The 23524-nt window shown below is 38.1% G+C and overlaps 1 protein-coding gene across 1 annotated transcript in view; it reads left to right on the top strand.

The window, feature by feature from the left end:
* LOC134678778 (protein bric-a-brac 2-like) overlaps positions 1-23143 on the top strand; it is a 28696-nt gene extending 5553 nt beyond the window's left edge. The window contains exons 4-9 of the mRNA XM_063537479.1: positions 8370-8515; positions 8793-8906; positions 10394-10467; positions 11797-12022; positions 12874-12951; positions 13816-23143. Coding sequence (XP_063393549.1) covers positions 8370-8515; positions 8793-8906; positions 10394-10467; positions 11797-12022; positions 12874-12951; positions 13816-13888 — 711 coding nt within the window. The 3' untranslated portion in view covers positions 13889-23143. The remainder of the gene's footprint in view (positions 1-8369; positions 8516-8792; positions 8907-10393; positions 10468-11796; positions 12023-12873; positions 12952-13815) is intronic.
* Positions 23144-23524: the final 381 nt, after the last annotated feature.

The following is a 23524-nucleotide window of genomic DNA, read 5'->3' as shown; positions in this document are numbered from 1 at the left end:
TCCTGCACACTGCCGAGCTGCTGCAGGTCAAGGGGCTCACTCAGGGACGGGAGGTAAGTTCTTCTTCTTCTTAGGGGCTATATAAAGCTCCAAAGCCTGCGACCGCCACCTACTGTGACTATATGTATTATTGTGATCGCCACCTACTACAACTCTCGATCCAAACCTGCAACTTCAAACAGCTGCGGGATCTTTTTGATCTCGAGTGACTTACCTAGGTAAGGGAGGTAAGTTAGTTAAGGGAGAAGATTAGCTGAGTCCCTTTTCAGATTTAAGATATTTTAGGCAAATATCTCCGTCGCGCCGACGGGGGCGACTCCTCAAATTATTGCGATAAGGACAACTGCAGCGTAGGCCATAATCCTGCAAAAAAATCTTAGAAATCGAGGTTTCGTTCACGACATTTTCCTCGTTCGACCCGCTATGTGTTTTTTTTTTAATCTCATTTTTATTGAGGCTTTGGACGGAGGGTTCCCTACTAATAATAATATGAATAAAGTGGTATACACTGATTGCTTTGTCAGATAAAGGCTCTGCCAACCAACAATTGATCTGTCCATTGTGTATGGAGCCCAAACTATCAAAAATTATTTTTCTCCGAATTCCGGACGCAGTCCAACAACACGTGAGACTTAAGTCATCAGTCTTTTGACAGTCTAGACCAGAGGTCTCCAAACTTTTTACAGGGCTGAACACCTGGAGCCTGGCTCCCGCGGGCCGGATTGAACCGCTGTCGGCGGGCAGGATTGGAACGCTCCGCGGGTCGGATTTGGCCCGCGGGCTGGGGCTTGGATAGCCCTGGTCTAGACACTGGAGACGGTTTAACACCCATCATAAACAGAAACTTGTTTGTAGGGATGTGTCCGGACCGGACTCGGAAAGCCCAACACATTTCTAGCGAGATTGGCAGAATCAAACCTGGGTATCCACAAGGGTCTAGCTTAGATTGTTCTGTACCAGATTCCTACACCCATTGATAAAGCTTTTGAACTTTTTTTTCTTAACTCCGCTATTAAAAACGGACACTCATTGAGCCGCAACTCATATTTTCAATAAGTAATCCGAGATACATGTTACAACAAGTTAATTGTAATAAATCCTGTATTGTAAAAGAGCGCTGGTGGCCTAGCGGTAAGAGAAAAAGCGCTCTCGGCCAAACGGTAAGAACGTGCGATTTTCAATCCGGAGGGCGCGGGTTCAAACCCCGACCAATGAGTTTTTCGGAAGTTATGTACGAAATATTCTTTGATGTTTACCAGTCGTTTTTCGGTGAGGAAACCGGACTGATCCTTAATAAGGTCTAGTTTACTCTCTGGATTGGAACTTATGTCTACGTCAATTCTTGGGATTAGTTGTCAAGCGGACCCCAAGCTAAATGGCACGATAACGCGAGGATGATGATGATAATTGTAATAAACCTGCGTAAACCACCCACAAACAAAAATTGAGATTTTAGAGACCGCTCGCTACACTAGCGCCCTCCAGCGACGAATTCATACCAGATGTTAAATCCGGAAGGGATTCAATTAACTTCATCTATGGGAGAGCTGTAAACCTATGCTTAACCACAGAATAAATAATAGTACTAGGTTCAGAAGACTCACTCTCTAACAAAACGCGTCTATCACCATCAGCACAGATATGGCCGCTAGGCGGCGACAGCGCCACGCGCGGCTTATGGCAAACCCCAAAATTGGGGTCGAACGGATGTACTTTTAGCTACCTGTAGCAAAGCGATGAAATCGCGGAGTGAGCCACGCCTGGCCTAACTCCTACTGCCCTAGTCAACCCTAAACAACCCTAATTTCCTAGCCCTACCATAGATACAGTTTACATATAAATAAATATAATAAATACGGATGTCTGCACCTTTGCGACCTACGGGTCAGACGTTCATTATCTTCAAATCGATCTACCAATTACGCAGCTTTACAAATAATAATATATTTTCACGAACGTTGTTGACACTGTACATTTCCTCTAGATCATGTTGCTATGTCGAATGAAAAACACTTATGACAGTTGTGACCTTTGACCTTTCCACCCTCTATCACCCGTCGCCATGACAACCGTCATGTACCTACCCAGTTCTATGTACAGGAATAGTCTGCTCACAGATCACCTACACTAGATGAAGTATGTATAACTATTTTCCGCAATTTGATGCCCCCTTATGTGCTATCGGAAAGTTTCCATAAGTGCGAAAGCACACGGAACAATTTCGGGAAACTCTCATAACTTTGTATGGATAATTAACTAATCATTCCGGTAAGTGGCGGAGTAATCAAATACCTTGATTGTACATCTTTGACGTCTGACGCCTGTATCCTGTCCCTGTACATACCTACATCTATCGATGTATAAATTGTATAATTCGCTTGTCGCATGCAGTGTTGCCAACTCGGATTTTGAAAAAATGCTAGACTAATGTCTAAATTATGCCAAAATTATGCCAAAGATTTTTGAAATATGCTAAAAATAATGCTAAAATGTCAACTTGAAATTAGATACTTAAAACACATACATTTTCCAAGTTTGCCGCCTTTTTCTACTGACAAGAATTGCTTGACCAACTTTATATTGTCCGTAGACGTCCATCCGTCCACAAAAGTCAAAATTCATATGAAAATATGAACCACATAAGGCGATGGCGCATATTGTTGCTGCGAAGTTGGTGCGAACTTGGCTTAGACTGAATTATGCTAAAAAATATGCCAGATGCTAAATGGAAAATTTTGGTGCCAATGCAAGTGAAAATATGCCAGATCTGGCATCATTTATGCCAAGTTGGCAACACTGATCGCATGTGTGCGTGCATTATAAAACCGATTTTTGACCGTCTCCATCGCTCTTATGCGGGTGGCGTGTTGTTGCGAGTGGGAGGGTGGGTGGCGTTTCGTATTTCAAACATCAGACGTCCAGCCTCCCGTATGTATTCCCTTTCTTCTTCAAATCCAGACATTCTTCTAAACCAGATAAGTTTAGCCTCGAGACCCGTAACAATCATATGTGATTGAAGATTGCTTATTATTCTGGTTTTGAGAGACGAACGCTTGCCTGCGAGCGGTGCGCGCTCGGAATTAGTTTTAAGTTTCAAGGGGTACACCTGTATAGTGTAGTTGAGCAAGGTTTACAGAAGGTCAGGTCTTGAAAGTACATAGTCTGTACATAGTAACTGTAAGAACGTAGGCGATCACTAGCTGGCGGGATGCACGGAGCGGGTTACCGAAAAATAGTATGAACAACGCTAACTGGCGCGGATGTGTGTGGCTTATTTTATACAGGATGGCTAAAAAATAACTGCATTCCCGTTGCCAAGGAGGTTTTGGGATTATACTATACTTTTTCTATGGGACCTACCTTGAAATCGCGAAAAAAAATAAGGCTCACTAAATGTGTAAGGAAATCTGGTAACAAAAAAGGAATGTTTCTTAGAAACTTTCTGGGACATTTTGGAAAATGTGGTGGAAGTTGCTCAGTTCAGCTTCATTGCACTTTACCAGCATACCAATTTTTATAAAAATCTAAGATATGATCATGAACAAACTTTTCGAGAATTGCTCACCTACTGGCCACCACTGCGTGCATCAATATCCCACAATCAATGCATTCGAGTACCGCGCGCGTACCGGCTACTCATACCGCTCACGGTACTCGAACGGTGTGGCGGTCCCGCCGGTTAAAAAAAAACCTTTTTCGTAGCTCACGGTATTCGAACCGTGTGGCCGTCACGTCGGTTAAAAAAAAATGTTTCGTAGGCCACTCATACAGCTCACGGTATTCGAACGGTGTGGCCGTCCCGCCGGTTTAAATAAAATATAATTCCATTTTCGTGATTTGAAATTTCTATCTGTGGTTTTACGTATGCGTTGTAAGTCGGCGGGTTTGGTTTTGTATTTTTTCTCTGTGTTTTTTTTAGAAAGAGATTTTGGTTTGGCTTTGGTTGACACTATAGTCGCTGTAAGTTAGGAAGACAATTATGACAGTTATGAATTGACCCTTATATAACGAAGCTAAGACCTACCGTTTACCTTATAGCCTTAGGACCTTAGGTTCAATTCATATAAATGGTCAAGCAAACGTGTCAGTAGAAAAAGGCGGCAAATTTAAAACATGTAGGAGCGAAGCGTTATTGTCCCATAGAAAATTTGAATTACTCGCCTTTTTCTACTGACAAGATTTGCTTGATCAGCTTTTGCAAATTGACTTTTTACCTGCGTTAGACTTTACTTCTTACTTTTTTTAAATTAAATAATGTGTAAATTAAAATATAGAGCAGTCACACATTTGTAGAGTTAGACCAAGAAAAGTCTGCAGCGATTTTGATAGCCTACGCAGTGCACGTGTTATTTTAAACGTCAAACTTCTATGAAATTATGCCGTGTAAATAACACTTCGTCGCTGTGCCTACAAAAGTCGCTATGTGATTTTTGACGATTTTTAGGTTTTAACGCCATTTTGAACCTTATTTCCATACGCATATGCTCCAAAAACAGCGTTGAGCTTATTTCACTATTTAAGGATTTAACAAATGTAGGTATGTGATGCCCATACAATGAATGCTCTTCCTATAATCGCTAACTGGAATAAATCACATAACTACATTAGCTTACTTCAACAGCAATTACAGACGTGCGCTCGCTATGTCATTCTTGACACATAGCGATATTTTCTACAAGTTTATTGAAAAATGATTAAATGCGCTTGCGCCCGATATGTATTTCCTCGCACATAGCGATAATTTTTGTACAAGTTGGAGTCGATGCTATGTTCCCAGACCGTGCCTGTTACGACACATGGCGGAATTTTCTTATAACAATCCAGTATCCAGTCTACCGTATGTTATTACGGATGTGTACAAATAATTGAGTTTTGTGAGTTTTCGTTACAAGTTGTTGGCAGTTTTAAAGGTAACAAGTGAATGAAAAATTACATAAAAAATAGAAATATGTTTTGCCTATTGTATATTTACTTATTTAAGTACTGCGGAATGGAGTATCGAGACAAACCATTCTGGTTTACCGATGCTTTTGGATCAAAAAATTATGTAATTTTGATTTATCTCTGATAAAAAAAAATTAATAAAGTTAGCGCAATGTACTTTATAACATGAACATGTAGTGCATTTATGCATTACTTAAAGAAAAAAAAAACATGTTATTTTATAGGACATTCTTACACAGATTGACTAAGTCAGCTGTAAGCTGAAGAAGGCTTGTGTTGTGAGTACTCAGACAACGATATATATAATATATAAATATTTACATACATAGAAAACAACCATGACCAAGCCATGACTCAGAAACAAATATTTGTGTCATCACACAAATAAATGCCCTTACTGGGATTCGAACGGGGTCCTAAGGTCGCATCGCATAATAATTGATTGTCATAATGTAATGTTACGCATAAATCTCTTTTCGCATATTTTTTTCTCCAACTGAAACAGAAAGTATTTTCGAAAATATTTTGCATTGCAAATGGTTTGTGTTATAATTTTTCAGAAATGTTAATATTTCCAGCACAATAACAATAATGCGAAATGAGTTTTATGCGTAACATTACATTAGGACAATCAATTATTATGCGACCCAATATGGACCCGATTCGAACCCAGGGCCATCGCCTTCACAGGCAGGGTCAATATGTTAAATACAAATGGTTTATTTTCAACTCAGCTAGGCAATTTCGTGTCGTGTTTAATATTGTAACACAAACTTAGATAATAAATGAAAAAAAAAAGCAGTAAACATCAGACAAATACATTATTAATTATTCATGTCTTTTCAAAGGAAAATAATTAGTACCAGAATATATGTAAAAGAGTCGATTGAATTTTATTTTTTCGTATGCTGTGTTGGGAGAAAGAAGTTTAAAGTTTTTTTTTTATTTTTTTTTTTTATTTTTTTTTTTATGTACTTAAATAAATACATGTAAATTAAAGAAATATTAGAAGACAACAAAATTTCAATTTAGTAGCCACGCAAATACCGCAGTGACCCTTGTGTTGCCTACAAACAAGGAAATATTAATATGTAGTAATATCTAGTTATAATAAAAAAGTACGTAGACTATTCAATCATAATTAAATATCCATTATATCGACTTAAAAGTTTTTTTTTTCTGTTTTATTGAACACCCCCATCATTTTATTTAAATCTACCTATGAACTGGTTAAGACACTTAGCGGTTTTTACGACTAAAACAAAAATCGCTATGTAACATATTTATATAAAAATATTTTTTTCACACTATTGAAACTAAAATATCATTTCAGGTAATTCCGTAATATATGTTAAAGTGCAAATACTTTTATCATAAAAATTATGATTTGAATATGTTCAATAGTTATCGAAATAAACAGTTTTTTGTGTCTCCTGTAAAGTAGGTTAAAAACACATGGCGACTTTTGAAGGCACAGCGACGACTTGCATTGCGCGGGCTATCAAAATCGCTGCCGACTTTTATTGATCTAATTTTAAGAATCGCGAATTTATTAAAAAAGAGTCCATACCGTAATTTTACGTAATTTTTAGTACTGTAATTTTGAATCTGGAATTGCATTTTCATAGCTTGTTGGTTTTTTATATACCTACTTCAAATATTTTACTAAACAACTTAAAAGTATAAGTAAATAAACAAGAAAGATGGGTTTGCCGCCGATATCCCATCCAAACCATTACATGGCATCGAAGGTGAGTCCCAAATACAGTCAATATGGTACATTACACACCCAGGGCGGTGAATTCGTGAATGCTCCAGAGCCTTTGTTACTTAAAAAGAGGCGCCAACAGGCCAACACTTACAACTGTATAAGTACCTAATTCTTAAACCGAATAAACATTTTCCATTTTCATTTTTCATCAGTTGCGCGTTTTTTTTCGGCATTTAAAGCAGGCGATCATTTTTTTACCATTTGTCCATTTTTGACCATTGTCATAGAAAAGGACACTTTTATACCTAGGTAGGTATTTGCAGGTGCAAATCTTCAGAAAATTCGCATTTGTATGGGACAAACGGTGACTAGTTGACTACCTAGGCACCCTATATGTATATATACCCTATATTGTTACTGAACTCACTGAACACTGTCGACGTTCGTTCCAAATCACTGAGCTGCTGGATTTAAATTATATGTACATTCGAATACTCATCCAAGTATGCACTTGTGTCACTTTATGTTATGTTCGCTGGGAGGAAAATACTGGACGTGTAATACACGCTTCAATGCACTCTTATGGTGCACTCGCGAGCAATTAAAAATAGACTGGCTATTTGTGTGCTTAAGGGGCTACCCGAGGTTTTCATCGATTTCTGACAGGTTTTGAATCGTATCTCCTTTTTTTACACTACAGATAGAATTATAAGGCAAACGGTTATCGGTTTTTTTAATCTTTTATCTCCGGTTTTGTCCACCGGATTTTGAAAGTAATGAATACTTATTTTTTTTATGAATTTTTTTAAATATTTTCTAAATAAACACTTTTTTCGTATCTAGTTTGCAGTGAAGGATCTTACATGTACGAAATCTACATATTTGGGCTCGTCTTTGACGTCTCGAAAAATGTGTCGAGGGTTTTATTTTTAAACTAATCAACACAAAAGTTATGGCCAGAAAACCAGTTTTTCAGCTTAAAATTGTTCAACTTTGATGCCAAATATCTCGAAGACAATGAACTTTGAAGTAAATTTGGGATACTATATTGCTTAAAGCCGTTGCTGTTAATATGATAACCTACAAAAAACATTAGAAAACTAAGGGATTCAGATCGAAGGTCATTGGCGTAGGGTAGCCCCTTTACGGCTCGGCCACGACATCGAGCGACTTGCGACGGCGGGAGCGATAATCATAGGTTGGAGCGAAATGTCCGATCGCTGTGTCACGCTCCAACCTATGGTTATCGCTCCCGCCGTCGCAAGTCGCTCGATGTCGTGGCCGAGCCGTTAGGGCGTCCGATAGCTGGCGCACAGTCGCACGGATCGTGTGAGCGGTTTAACTGATTTGCAAGACCGAAGTGATCCCATAAGCGTTCCGTGAACAAAGTTTTGTACGGAACACTTATAATATGAACAACGCTAACTTGCGCGGACGCATTCGACGGATTTTACCTACAATGGCACCCGCGTGCGTGCGCCCGCACCGTGCACCCGCGCACGCTAGCGGACGCCCTAAGCCGTAAATCATCATAGAGTTAATGTTTTGAAGATAATAATAAGGATGGCAAACATTTAAGGCCTACATCTCTAGGATTGATGAGAATATGTTTTATTGCTCCAAAAATTGCAAACTTATTTGTAAGAGTTCATAGGCCATACACTCACATTGACAAGGTTCGAATACATTTCTAACCATCTCTATATTTCTCCAGCGCTCCGAATCCCCGCCGCCAGTGGAAGAGTGCCCCACGAAGGCCGAGCCCACAGAGGCGCCCGAGTGGGTCCCCGGCGGCGACGACACCATCGCCACCGAGGCCCCGCCCGCGCCCCGCGACGACGCCCGCAGCCCGCTCAAACGGTACTAAAGGCAGACCGTAAAAAGTCTGCAGCGATTTTGATAGCCCACGCAGTGCAAGTGTCATTTTAAATGTCAAACTTCTATGAATTTATGACGTATACATAACACTTACACTGCGTGGGCTATCAAATCCGCTGCAGACTTTTATTGGTGCGACTATATAATACTATGCATACTTGCCGCAAAACTATGTGGCGAGTCAAGTCATAATGCTATCTCTTAAATCTCCAAATAATGTTCCATCTTTTTGAACTCCTTCTTTCGATGTCGTATCCAGGCTCCTGAAGAACACACCGACCAAGAACAGCCTCTCCGGCACTAAGAAGAAGCCCCGGCCCGTGATCGAGAGCCCCGTCCCCGTCACCGAGAACAACGAGTGCGCGTCAGACGGGTGAGTACACCGAGCGAACGGGTGCTCGCCGCATCCATAACGGCTCATTTACACGGCGAGCGGACTCGCATGCGAGTTTAGTTACCTACGCTGCGGCCCATTGAGGCTACATCCGATCCGATCAAATACCGTAATGTAATGAAAATTGCATGCAAGTTCGCACGCCGTCTAAATGAGCCCTAACAAGTTTGCATTTGTTAAGGCTCATATAGGGTGGCCTTGAAACGTTGCTCAAATCCCTTGCACGCTCGACGCCCCACCGAACGCGCCCCAGCCGAACCCTAACCCCCTTATTCATAAACGTCTACTAAAGTTGACAAGCCGATAATAATCGTTTATCCCTTTCCGACGTATTGGTGTGATGGAGCCTTTAGAGCCTGTCCAAACGAAGCGTTTTGATTTAAGTACATCATTTTTTGAAAATATTATAATTTATGTTGTTTCAATAAAACACTACTAAGTATATAAATTACAAACCGAATTAAACGTCATATAAGAATAAAAAGTGACCAAGGCGTCTAGTGCCCAGGGCTGAAATCGAACCAGCGTCATCTGGACATGTTCTTAGGCGTTAGGGCGACTAGATGGCGCGCGAGCTCGCATAATAGTTAAATTGCGGACTCTTGGTTACGTCCAATTCAACTCACCGATCGAAAACCGCAATGTAATGAAATTCGCATGCGAGTTCGCACGCCGTCTAAATCAGCCCTTATAGTAAGGACCATTAGGGCATTATATCTTCTTACGCCCACGCACATCGTACAAAAAAGAATAATGAAGCCTCAGTTAGTAACCTAGTTTTTTCTAGATTTTCACTCTTAGTTTCACGTAAAATAGAACCCTGTTTTCACATAATAGTAAATTGATAATTTTTAGACGTGCCATTATTTTGCTACCTTGAGATTAGTTTACATTTCACGCACTCGCTTCGGCCGCGTACGAAACCGACGATTATTTGTCAGATATTCCTTTGTTCTTGTACGAACCCAATTGCAATCGATGTTTTTTTTTTCCTGTTCACAATAAGTACCTAGCAAGCGTAGATGTTTGGCCCTTATTCGAAACTAGTTACCAACATCTACATTACATAGTTTAAGAGGGCGCGTAAAGCCAGAAAATTGGAAAGGAACAAAAGATATAACGCGCCGCGCGATTTACGACGGAATATTTGACAATCGCGCGGGTTTTAACGCTCGTCAATAACTCTGAAAGAATACTTTTGTTTAGAATGTTTCTTGTCAAATCCTTCGGCTATAACAAGAAAAATTGAGTCGCTTCACTTCAAATGGGTAAATCCATCTGTCAGGTTATGCTATTTTGGTATCAAGCAAAGGTAATAGGGTAGATATTTGCTGAGTGGGTTGAATGGAGTTACCCGAGTTTGAAGTTAAGCGACACAAATGGTTAATGGTTTCGTTCGCTGCCGAACCGCACGCTGCACCTGCTTCTTATGGCGTTTATGTTAATTTCATTTTGTTTATATCCAGCGAGCCCCTAATAGATTTCGACAGCGACCTTTACCACAGCGTGCTTGCTATGCCCGAATCTGCTAAAGAATCTGGTAAGTAGTGTTCATACGAATATCGTGGAACGGTCCATTTCTGCCCTGGGTGCGTAGCCAAGATGCCATTTGTTCTTTATAACTTTTCCGTGCGACAGTTACAGTAGCGTTTTGTTCGCTACGGAGCATATCCACTCACATGATTCATGTAACTGTAGTTGCGAGCTGTCACCCTTATTTTCACATAGTAATGGAGGTCACTGAAAAATATCAATCATGTGAGTGGGTATACGATTGGCATATTGGATACACACCCGGGAATGTAAAATTTGTCCATTGAATAATTGGACGTGCTTACAGCAAGATATATAAGTGGCTTTCCATCACAGGAGGGTTATTACGCTTCAAGTGCAATAATGTCCTTTTTACCTGATATATTTCAACAGAAATTCTGATAGAAAGGCCTTATTGCACATGAAGCATATGGACCCTTCCCTGATGGAAAACGACATATATTTACCTATTTCATATTTTCGTGAAATTCTATTTTCGCTGAAACGGTTACCAAATCAAATAGACAGAATCTTATGATACTTACCAATTCTACCTAAGAGATCCTATTTTTAGGGTTTAGTACCTCTAAAGGGAAAAAACGGAACCCTTATAGGATCACTCGTGCGTCTGTCTTTCTGTCCAAACATCCCCCCCCCCCTTTATCTCTGAAACTACTGGATCTATGTACAGTCAAGCGTGAGTCGGACTTAATATAATTACTTAGTTTTTGATCAGACCCCTACGGGTTTTTTAAAAACATTTCATTCGCGTTCCACATAAAAAATACATTGTTATAAATTGGGTAACGTACGGAACCCTTGGAACGCGCGTCCAACTCGCATTTGACCGTTTTTTTTATATTTTCTATTAATTTATGATATTCGTTTGTTAGTGATTGGATTATTAACTTACTTTTCAGTTGTTGTTTTATTTCGAATCAGAACAACTTTTAGAGTTGTAATTGGGAAGTCTCTTTCAAAGGGCTTATTTTTGTATGGTTTCCATAGAGATATAAGACCTTTTGAAAAGGAACTCCTCAACTATGTACCATAACACAACATGTTGAACACAACCGCACTGTATTCACATATCTCACTACTACTTAGGCGGTTATCACACTGGATGCGATTCACATGTTGCTCCGACGTTTGAGCGAGACAACGCTATGCGCGTATAATAGCGACATCCCGCTCGCACATCGGCGCAACGTGCGAATCGCATTCAGTGTCATAACCGCCTTCGAGCACAAGAGAACACTAACATTTTTCATTGAATCCTTTATTGCACTTTTATTACGTTCAATTTTATTTTACCCCTTTTTTCCCCCACCCCAAGGCTGGAACTGTAAAACGACCGGCGTCAAATGCCCCTCATGCCACCGGTTCTTCGCCAACCGGTACAATCTGAAGGTGCACATCCGGGACAAGCACGACACGCGCGAGGGCACGCTCCAGTGCGAGATATGCAACAAACGCATGCGCAACCCGAGTTGTCTGCGCGTTCACATGTACCACCACCGCAAACAGGCTGCGTATCTCGCGCAACTCCAGCCTGAGAACCAGTGAGTAATATGAGCTGTCACATGTACCACCTCTAGTACCTCAAGGAATACCTCGCGCGCAGCTGTAAGGGAACAACCCGAGTAGTCTGCGCGTTCACATGTACCACCATTGCAAGCAGGCTGCGTATCTCGCGCAACTCCAGCCTGAGAACCAGTGAGTAATATCTGCTGTCACATGTACCTCCTCAAGTATCTCAAGGAGTACCTCGCGCAGCTGTAAGAGAACAACCCGAGTTGTCTGCGCGTTCACATGTACCACCAGCGCAAGCAGGCTGCGTATCTCGCACAACTACAGCCTGAGAACCAGTGAGTAATATGAGCTGTCATATGTACCACCTCAAGCACCTCAAGGAGTACCTCGCGCAGCTGTAAGAGAACAAACCGAGTTGTCTGCGCGTTCACATGTACCACCACCGCAAGCAGGCTGCGTATCTCGCGCAACTCCAGCCTGAGAACCAGTGAGTAATTTGAGCTGTCACATCGGCCGATCTTAAAGTCAGGCAGATCATGAAATTCCTAGGCATATCGTAAATCGTGAAAAGCAGCTCCCTGAGTCAACGGGGCTCCTATGGTCTTATGACTAGCTATGGAACTCCAGGAAATAAAGTGTGAAGCACACTGAAAATGCTACCTCGCACATAAAAGGTATAATATCGCATGTTTTTTTTTGCATGATTTATAGTTACATTGCGTTTTTTTTGCATCAGTACCTTTTTTATTTCGCAGTGGTTATTGCAGGTGTCCATGGGCGGCGGTAATCGCTTACCATCAGGCGATTCGTCTGCTAGTTTGCCTCCTATACCATAAAAAAAACTGACATAAGATGTAACTTCGTTTGGCACTTGTTACAGCGTACCGAACGTCGATGACAAGGTGTGGCGCGCCGAGGGACCCTACGGACCAGTAGACTACAAGTTCAATCCTGACGCGTAAGTATAAATCAATATTCACTTTAATTACTTTATTCACTTCAACACAAGCCTTTTTGAGCTTACTGTGGGACTTAGTCAATCTGTGTAAGAATGTCCTATGATATTTATTTATTTATTTATTACTCAATTGAGTCGCTTAACTTCAAACTCTGGTATCTTTGGAGTGGTCCAGTCAGGCGTGTCTCACTCCGCGATTTCGTCGCTTTGCTATAGGTAGCTAAAAGTACATCCGCTCCACACCAATTTTGGGGTTTGCCATAAGCCGCACGTGGCGCTGTCGCCACCTAGCGGCCATATCTGTTCTGATCGTAACAGACGCGTTTTGTTAGAGAGTGAGTCTTCTATACCTAGTACTATTATTTATTCTGTGGTCCAGTAAAAAACCGATCAAGTTAAAGACTTGTCATCCTCTGCTTCCTACACGGTCGTCAGAGACGCGTTGGACAGAAACCGCTGGAGAAAGATCATCCGCTTCAGATGCAACCCTGATACCGACTACGATCCTCAGACATGAGGGGCCGACCAAAGAGAGAACATATAGACACTCACAAATTACTCAGAAAAAAATCTGTACAAATAGGGTTTAAGTATTTCGGCGAAATAAATGATTTATTTATTTAATTACACAAACACCGGTTTGTGTAATAAACCGCGATATAATTTCATTGTTTTTACGTTTAATTTTTTTTTTTATTATTATGAATGGGCTTACTCATGGCCACAGACTAGCCGAGGCGTAGACGTGGCCTACGATGGAGCGACGACGACGTTTCAGCTGAGTTGCACCAGCTGTGGTCACGGAATTAAATATATGTACAAAACGCGAGAATTTAAAGTGTGATTTTTTTATTGACACTCCAGGTTTCAGTCCCCGATGCCGCTGCCGGCCGCAGAGGCGCCCGCCAAACCGGAACCGGACACGGAGACCGCATGATGCAGGTGGGACGAGCTGGCCACGCCCGACCAGCTGTACCGCGTCTTCACGCAGCAGAGCCGGTGGGTGCGCAGCGTGTTCACCATCAGGGGTTAGGGTCCTTTAGGGGGACACATAGACTAGGAATCCTCTACACCGAGTTTAGAGCAATTATTTCATGAAACCGATGCTGCCAAAAATACGGAGGGACGATGTGAGCGAGTCCCGTGCCGTGATTGGTCCGTTCAAAGACACGGACGTCACACAAAGAGACTTTCGACTCGAAAATGGAGTAAAACTACCGTATGCGTGGCAGAGGGGGTAGAGCTACTATGCTCAGTCTGGAGGATGTCTTGTCTGTGGGGGGACACCACGTAAAAAAACGGTTAATAACCATTAGTATCTTTAGACAGCTGACGCAAGTTCACACCTCAAGGGTATAGGTTTATTTGACGCCCCCTCTAGGGGGACATGACGCGAAATCTCGTCCGCTTATGTGGCAGACTGTCCATTTTTCTTGAAATATCTGTTACCAAGCTATCTCTCCGTGGCATTTGTAATGATAAAGTGTGGTAACGTTATCATTAATGTCATGTTTATATGAAAATATGAAGTTTATAATGACACTTTATGAACTGTAGGTGGCAGCACTTGCATTAAAAGTTAATGTCGCGATAATGTCTGTTTAAAATTTGCGCCAAGAGGTGGCAGGCCTTTAACTGCGTACGGTTATCATATGAAGCTCTCTAAAAACTTTGTGCCTGCAAAAACACAATAATTAATTAATGATTGTATGTAACATTTGACAAGGCCCTTAAAACCCTTGGTGTGTGAAACTTGAAACAACATTCCATAAATATAAGATTAATAATTCTCAAATTATTCTCTTAGGTACGAGGTGAAATTATTATTTATACGTTTTTATACATTCCAAAAAAATCTGATTTATCGAAAACAAACATTCCCTAGCCATTACATACTCAGCTTTATAAAAGATAACGTAGTACAGTCGCCATCAGATATATTGGAGCGGTCAAGGCGTTCACAAATATCTGAACACGCCTCTATTGTCAGGGCGTTAGAGTGCGTGTTCAGATATTGTGAACAACTTGGCCGCTCCGATATATCTGGTGGCGACTGTACATCAAATATAACGTAGCATTTAATTTTAGTTTATTATTATTTAAAATTATGTTCGTATTTTGAGATCCGGTACGTATTTTTGAACAAAAAAACTGTTGTAGTACCACTCAACTCCCAAAGACTGACGCGATCGTGAACAAATATATCGTGCCTAATATAACCTAAAACTTATCCACTTAATGCATAATTGTTTTCCATCCTATATTCTCGGAAACGTTCGTATTACTCATACTACTTCAGTCCACCTCAGTACTTATTGTACCGAGACTGACTGAAATAGCATGACACGTTCGTACGTTTCCGTGAAAATACAATGGAAAATAACAACTGTACCGCTATTGCTTTCGTACAAAGATTTATTGGTTGTATAGGATGTGTAAAGTTATGGCCAAAAATAGACTGTTGAAGAAGCTTGTGGTATAGGTGTGGGTGCAAACAGCAACACCCTAACTGTCCATGGGTGGACCTTATGCCTTTTGTAATAAGGTTTACGAACCGTCAGTTAACTGTGTGAGAGTTGAAGCCACGCACTCAACAACATATCATGTAAGGGTGAGATTACATTAAATGCGGCACAAGCATTTTCGGTATGCTGCGCAGACTGGTGGAATCCCGCCTTTATGACAGGCAGTTTTTGAAATTAGTATTCTGTTTTTTACCGATAGCAAGTTGAACTGCCAACTGCAATATTAAGCAGAAAGTTTGTTCAAGGTTTTTTTCTATTATTTTTAGCTTAACCCTTTTTCCAGGCCGCACCAAACTACAAGGTTTTTTCCAAAAAATGCGAATATATTAAAATTTATGCAACTATGATGATTAATTTAATGATAAGTAACTTTTCCCGAAAGACCAATCGAATATGAACCTTAAATCGGATTACTAAGGTTGAAATTCTATTGGCGAGTATGTGGTCGCTAGGTGCACTATGCCTGGAAAAGCCTAATATCGTGCGATCAAAGTCACATGCACTCATTCAATACTGTTTTCGTTATTAGTACTCTGTGTAGATGTGTGAATAATCAATGATTACTAATTACTCACCTTAACATTCCTGGCGATATAACTATACCTGAATTTATTGTCAAACGTAAACTTTTAACAACCAGAGTTGACGCATAACTAGGCGTGGCTCACTCCGCGGTTTCGTCGCTTTGCTACAGGTAGCTAAAAGTACATCCGTTCCACACTAATTTTGGTGGCTTTCCATAAGCCGCGCGTGGCGCTGTCGCCACCTAGCGGCCATATCTGTCCTGATTGTAACAGACGCGTTTTGTTAGAGAGTGAGTCTTCTGTACCTAGTACTATTATTTATTCTGTGGCATAACGTACGGAGGAGTACAGCGACATCTACACTAGCAGTCAAATTCGAAAGACTTTACACATCTCATACAATCAATAATTTTTTGCTGTATATGTATTATGTATGTATATAAATAGTTCGATACTAGTTTTGGGGATTCAGATTTAGGTAAGTTTAGAGAAATATTAACCTTTTGAACGCCAAGAACACCCAAAGGTGTCGTTACTGGTGCCCACCGCGCCAAGGACCACTAAGTGTTATGGCGGACGCTGTCAAAGTAACCTCCCACTTACGAGTAGGGTTTACATTAGCTCGCTTGTGTCCAGGATCTTGGCGTTTGAGCGATCTTTGTGGTTATGACATTAAGCGTTCAAAGGGTTAAATATGCATTCAATAACCCACACCACATAGTGAATATATCATAGTACATTTTTATGATTGCTAGGCACGGTATGTATTATGTTTCGAAAAAGCGCAGGGTGGTCGTAAGTACTTATTGTATGTTACCAAAATATTTTTTGATACGTTAGTTTTGTATATGCAACGAAAATACTGATCGTGAAAGGTTATGATCAAACGCCTTTAAGAGTACAAAAATCGGTAAATTAAAGTCTAATTTGATTGGTAAATACATTGAAGGATTAATTTCTATTTACAGATTTACCCCCTTATTCATAAACGTTTACTAAAGTTAACAAGCCGATAATAATCGTTTGTCTCTTTCCGACGTAATGGTATGATGGAAAGGGACAAACGATTATTATCGGCTTGTCAACTTCAGTAAACGTTTATGAATAAGGGGGTTAGTGCATAACTATTTTCCATCGTATTTTCACGGTAACGTACGAACGTTATTTCAGTCAGTCTCTTTGCAAAAAGTACTGACGTTGACTGAAGTAGCATGACAAATACGAACGTTTCCGAGAAAATACGATGGAAAACCGTGAATTAATATTTAAACCATCGTCAACGTTCTAAAGCAGTTGGAGCCTAATCAAAACTGGTTGCTAATTTATTTTCCTAGTCCTAAACAATTATTATTAAGTTGAACACCCTGCGCGTCACACAACGAATTAGAAGCGTAATTAATAGTTTCGGTTTAATTACATATATGACAGACAGCTCGCTAAAGGTGATATTCTATCTTTTAAATATCTTTGTCCAATGTGTATTGCGTCTCACATTTTACTTTAATGAGAGAGTGGGACGCAATGGCATTGGAGAAAGAAATTGGACAGGTGGAATACCACCCTAAGACAAAATTGTGACTTGATGGCAAGCAGATTTCTCACGCACACAGTTTTACCCAATCACCGCTCGCTCTCGATTTGTGAATGTGTGCGTGCTGCGTGTAAACAAGGGGAAATAGGCGTTGTAAAATCACAGGCTTTTCTTAGGTTCGCTACCTCTGAATGTATATCAAATTTGTGGGTTTATTGCGTTTTGCAGCTGGAAAAAGCGGTGCCGTGACTAATTCTTTTTAACCTTTTGACCGCATCGTCTAACTTAAAGAATAAAAAACACGAGTTATTGATTTTGACGAAATAAAAAATAACGTTGATTTTGATTAATACTGCTTAATTTTAATATGATTATTCTCGCTTACTTCGATTTAACAATGGAAATAAAGATACTCAGGTGCAATTTTTTTTCATAATTAATTATGGTGCTGCATTTATGTACGATTTTTTAAAAGAATGGTCACGGATTTTATTTATCTAAGTACAAGTTTTTTTATTTATTAGGCAGCTAGGTTGATTTAGATTAGAAATTAGAAGTTGCCATTCGTTGACATGTACAAACTTGATCCCGAAAATATTCAACAAAAATTCATTTAACCTAACAGTACAAATAACGATATGTGTATATTATTCATTTATGAAAAATATGCTTTACGTAGTATTTAAGTTTATAATATTAGGGTTATTGATTTTTTTTAAACTTTTTAAATACGTAAAAATGTACACATTTTCTATATATTTTACAAAAATTAAATCTTAAGTATCAATACCTCAATAATTGCTGAGTTTCATTTGGTTTAGTACAAAAATTCATACCGCTTTAGGCGTGACCGCCGCCGATATACTTGTACATATAACAATGTGGGGAGAATCAAGGGTTAAATATGAAATTATTCGAGATTGGTTCGCTCTCGTTCAATGTTGGCATGTATAGTATTAACATCAGTGTAAGTTTTAAGAAATGTAATCTAGTAAAGCTTTAAAGTTAGATTCCCATCGTATGGTCTCTAGTTTAGTTAGATATAGACTAGATTAGGCAGGTGAGCTCATGACGGACAAAGAGAGATATTAAATATATATATAATAAATGCTTGGTTGTCGGCCATTCACTTTATATGACGCGGTAAATAGGTTATCAAAATAAAATGAAAATAATTCATTGTTCGTAAATTTTAACCTTTACCACACATTAACAAATATATTGGTTAAAAGTTAAATTTTTTGGCCGATAATTGACCATTAATTCACTTTCAAATTATCAATATCCGTGTAATATTTTGTATCTTGGTGTTTTGGTAAACAATTTAATGTGAATGTCGTGTATTATATTACATTATCGAACATGGGTGGATCAAGTCTTTCTGTTGTTATTCTATCCAATCAGTCAGGCGACAATAGTAGCATAGTTTGTTAGAATAAATGTATAATATACTACGTTCGAATATGCTTAAACGACCAAGAAAAGACTTATTTTAAATACCATTAAACTGGTTTAATGGTAGGGTTTTAAGAGTGACCCAGGCGACCGTAACCATGACAACGTGTAACAATAAAAAGTTGATTCACTCACATTCTGTCTTGGAAATAATTATACTTATCATTTTAATGAATCCATACAACTATTAAAAATAAACTTTATGCTATTCTTCCTTTATACTCTAACTATTTGCATCTAGATCTCTTTTCAAGTAAAATAAGTATTTTGATCACTTTAATTGAATTTCTTTATAGAATGTTTACGTCAAACAATCATGTGGTTCACATTACATATTTATATTAAATTGTTTTTAATACATGCAAGTAAACGATGTAATTTTAGTGTAAGGTTGTTCTTTCCACCATAAAAAGACTAGCCTCAAGGCATAATGTATAGTTCGACATATTCAGTTATGTCCAGAAAAGTAGAAGTTGTTTAGCATAGAAGTATAAGGCTCTGTGAGAGCCGCATTATTATCTTATGAAGTATAACACAATAGATCAAATAGCTGGTGTAAATCACACTATTTTATCTACTAAAACTGTACGTAGGAGTCAGTTGGAAACATGTTGCACTATATGCGAACATTTGAGATTTTCAATACAAGTCCACATATCTCACCATAGTTTAAGTCAAGAGTTCGGTTAAGTTATGTATATTTTGGACAGCGATAAAGTTAAAAAAAAAACGTCCGTATTCAATAAAAGGTTTGGGTATTTCTAACCGTATTTATAAGGGGTTATTGAAACTAACAATAAAAAAAACTTAAGATTTATTGTTTCCGTCAAGTTGACAACAGTTAACTTTAGTCATAGCGAAAAAAAAGTCGTCTACGTAATAACATTTGACAATCTATTGAATGGAATTATATTTTTGATGTGTTACTTAGACGACTTTTCATTTCTCTATTAATTAGTTAAGCGTGCATAATCAACCTGATATAGTTAAGATATTTATAGATAACGTAAGTAGTCACCGACATTCCATTTTGGTAGCTGTGTAGTTATTAACAAGTTTATTTACCAAATTGTTTTATACCAATGCTCGTACCTTTAGCGGTTATCTAAGGGGGCGTGAAGCCTCCGATCATAAGAATGTGCGTGGCTGCTAGTTTTTTAACCTTTTGACCACCGACAATCACAAGCGTAATAATAAACAATGTTCATAATTCAATTAAATACTATAGCTACAATTCTGATAAGACATTATTTTCAAGGTAATATCTATAGTTAAGTGCAATAGTGGTTAAAATGTTGGTGTCAAATAGGTTAAAAACAGTGCAAACAATACTCATATTGTGGCCAAACAGACGAGACTGCCCTGATGAGTGATTTTTTATATATATATTTTGGATCCAGGGCTGTCCTCGTCTTAATCACGTGTTGTATTTTTTATACATTCCATATTATAAGTAATTTGTGCTCAAGTACGAAACGTAATTTAAGTTTAAATAATCTGAATTATTCCATGACAATTTTAGGATATTTTAGTAGTAGATTGTAGTAGCGTCCCTGTCTCGTTTTTTATTCTTCATCTTATGCTGGACAAGAGAAAACACCACAGAGAATAGATACAGTTGGAAAAATGGAGTAATGGAGAATAGTTGGTTCGTATCTGTTTTGTATCACAGGAACATACTCGTATATATTTATTTTACAAAATCCTTGTAATGTTTAGTGAAATTCGGTGTTAAGTCAAAATATGGTTTTGTTGTCTTGTCTAGCATATTTGACATATTCGGGCTCTCTATCAACTCGTCAAATCACGCCATATATTTATATTCAGATAAGTGTATAATATACCTACACTTGATGTGTCTTCTTATATATTATATACCTACATATTAATATATAAGTACGTTTATCGAATGAAATTTGAACATTTTAAAATGTAACTGGCCAGTATTGAACATGTATTGAGGTGCAGAAGAGATAGAATCTCAACGTAACTAAAGGCTGGTATACATTGTAAACGAAGTTGTGATACAGTTTCGAATGTTGTGATTAAAAAGGTAGGTTTTGAACATTATAGGAGTATACAGAACGCGTTATTCGCACCCGTTATTTAATGTTAACGCTTCTTTGTAACCTAAAAAGGTTAAAAAGGCAAGATGGCGGCTAAAATGTGAAAAAAGTATAAAAGTACGAATTATAGTAATAACTTTGACAGGGTGTTAAGCATTTAATCTTTGAATAGAAAAGCGGTTGTGATCTATGTATGGGGCACTGATTAAAGGAAAAGCTTTTAACATTTTCATAACGATAAATTGGAACAAAATTAAAGAAGGGCCCACTGAGAGTTGGTCTTAAAATAGGTAATTTTTTGTAGTCAGTGCAAAGAACCATAATCTCATGTTAACTAAAATAAAACAAGGGGTATTTAAGAAACAGTTTCTGCAAATTGCGCTGACGCTTACCGCACTTAACACAATCAAGTTTCATTCGAGATTTTGCGTATAATATTTGTTAGTAAATTTGTATTTGATGTTGTACATCGATGTTTTTACCGCGAATGCTCTCTAAATCTTAATAAACAATAATATATTATAGATAATCGATCAGGTACTCATAGAACTCAAAAATAATATCGAATGTACTGTCGCACACTGTTAACTATCAACTTGTAGACCTTATTGTAAACACATAGGGTACACAAATGTTCAGTTAAGAATTTTGCGTATAGTAAGTGGTACAGTCAGCATCAACCTCTGCGTCGCCACGTTGACGAAGTAATAAACGTCAAGCCACAAATTGGTAGTGGGTCAGACTGCGCGTCAAAAGGATCTATGTACCACTTTCTAATAACTTTAGAAAAAAGAGATATGTTTCTATATGTATACATATATAACACATATAACAGATACTTTTGAATGCGAACTGTAGAGATATATATCTTTTCGGAAAAGTGATCCAGGGTGGCGGATACATTTGGCGCGTTGTTTCATCAGCTACTATTTATGCTGACTGTACTAACCGCGTTCTCGTTCGGCCGCAACCTGGCGCATGTAATGCTTTCTTCAATACTTTAGTTATACTACTGTAACGGACTATTGTCTACTGTGAATGATATCGTTATATTAAGAATACTCGTTTTAAACGATTTTGTGAAAAAGAACAAGTTTGGGTTCGAATGATAATCTTCTACAACACTTTTTCTAATACTGTCTCTATTTTATCTTAATATAGGTACCTTATTTACTCTCTGTTTGTGATTGAAAAGATAGATTCTATGAACTTCGTAATTCATAATATTAGATATTTTATACCATACTGATACTAAATCACTAAATCTTGTGAAAGTATGAACCAAACTTGTTCACGATGAAGTAAAATTCACAATTATACCTATATGTCAATTTAGTATTTGAATGTCTATTTATGTCTTTTAGATCAACAACATTTGTATGAGTGTCTGTAATCATTTTCAATCATGAAGTGATCGTTAATTTATATATTTTTTTAATAATTTTTGTTTCACATAGTGCGTTCAAATGTTTATGCTAAAAATTATTAAACATTCAGTTTTGTAACTTTTCGATGTTATAATCAATATTTTTGCAAGTCTGTTATGACTGAATGTAATTTAGTATTATTTAAAGTCTGAGCTATTTAAAGCATCGTCAATTCGAAATAATGACGTATTTTAAACGACATTCTATTCACTAACATATGTACCTATACATAGCGTTTCAATGCACTTTTTTTGAACTGATACGTAATAACAGAGATTTTTTGGTAAATATATTAAACGATATATGAAATATACAGAAACGGTGCTCAATTTTACTCTTTGAATCAATTAAAAAAACATTCATAAAATTATGAACAAAAAAATCACGCAAGATTTACGTAATTTTAACCTAATAAAAGACGAAAGTGTAAAAAAGGTTCAAATTATGTGAAAAATGTACATGTTTAACCTGACCACAAGTTTTCATTCGATTTTAGGTTAAAGTATTCTCAATGAATCTCTATCCCACTTAAACGGTGTCATTTTTTGTCTTTTATGTATATATTTGTCTTGTATCTAGTTGGAACTCAGTCTTTGTGTACTCAATAATTTTTTTATATTTTTATATGTTAGTCTTAACGTAATAAATTATAATTTTGTAAGAAGTTGTTTGATTTTAATTCTCTTTTTATAACGTTTTAGATATTAAAAGTGTAAGGCTCTTTCAATAGTATGTAAATGTGATTTGTCTTCCTGCGAAGCTGGTATGAATGAAGTTAATGATATATCATGTAAAGTAAAACTAGCATTTAGATATAGGTACACACAAAAAAATATGAGCCACATCGAACTAAAGCGAACGTCGAAATCGAAATTTCGTTATCTGCTTGCAATACTGGAGCGATATAGAGGCAGATTATGAAATCTCGATTTGCGATGTTCGCGGTACGGCCTCAAAAACCTCTTTCACTTACAGATCAGATGTAGTGCAAAATCATTTTCCTTCGTATTTTCACGGAAACTTTAGAACGTGTCTTGCTATATCA

The sequence above is a fragment of the Cydia fagiglandana genome, chromosome Z (genome assembly GCF_963556715.1).
Source record: "Cydia fagiglandana chromosome Z, ilCydFagi1.1, whole genome shotgun sequence".
NCBI lineage: Eukaryota > Metazoa > Arthropoda > Insecta > Lepidoptera > Tortricidae > Cydia > Cydia fagiglandana.
Note: the sequence above shows the minus strand (reverse complement) of the source record. Positions and strands in the feature narration are given on the sequence as shown.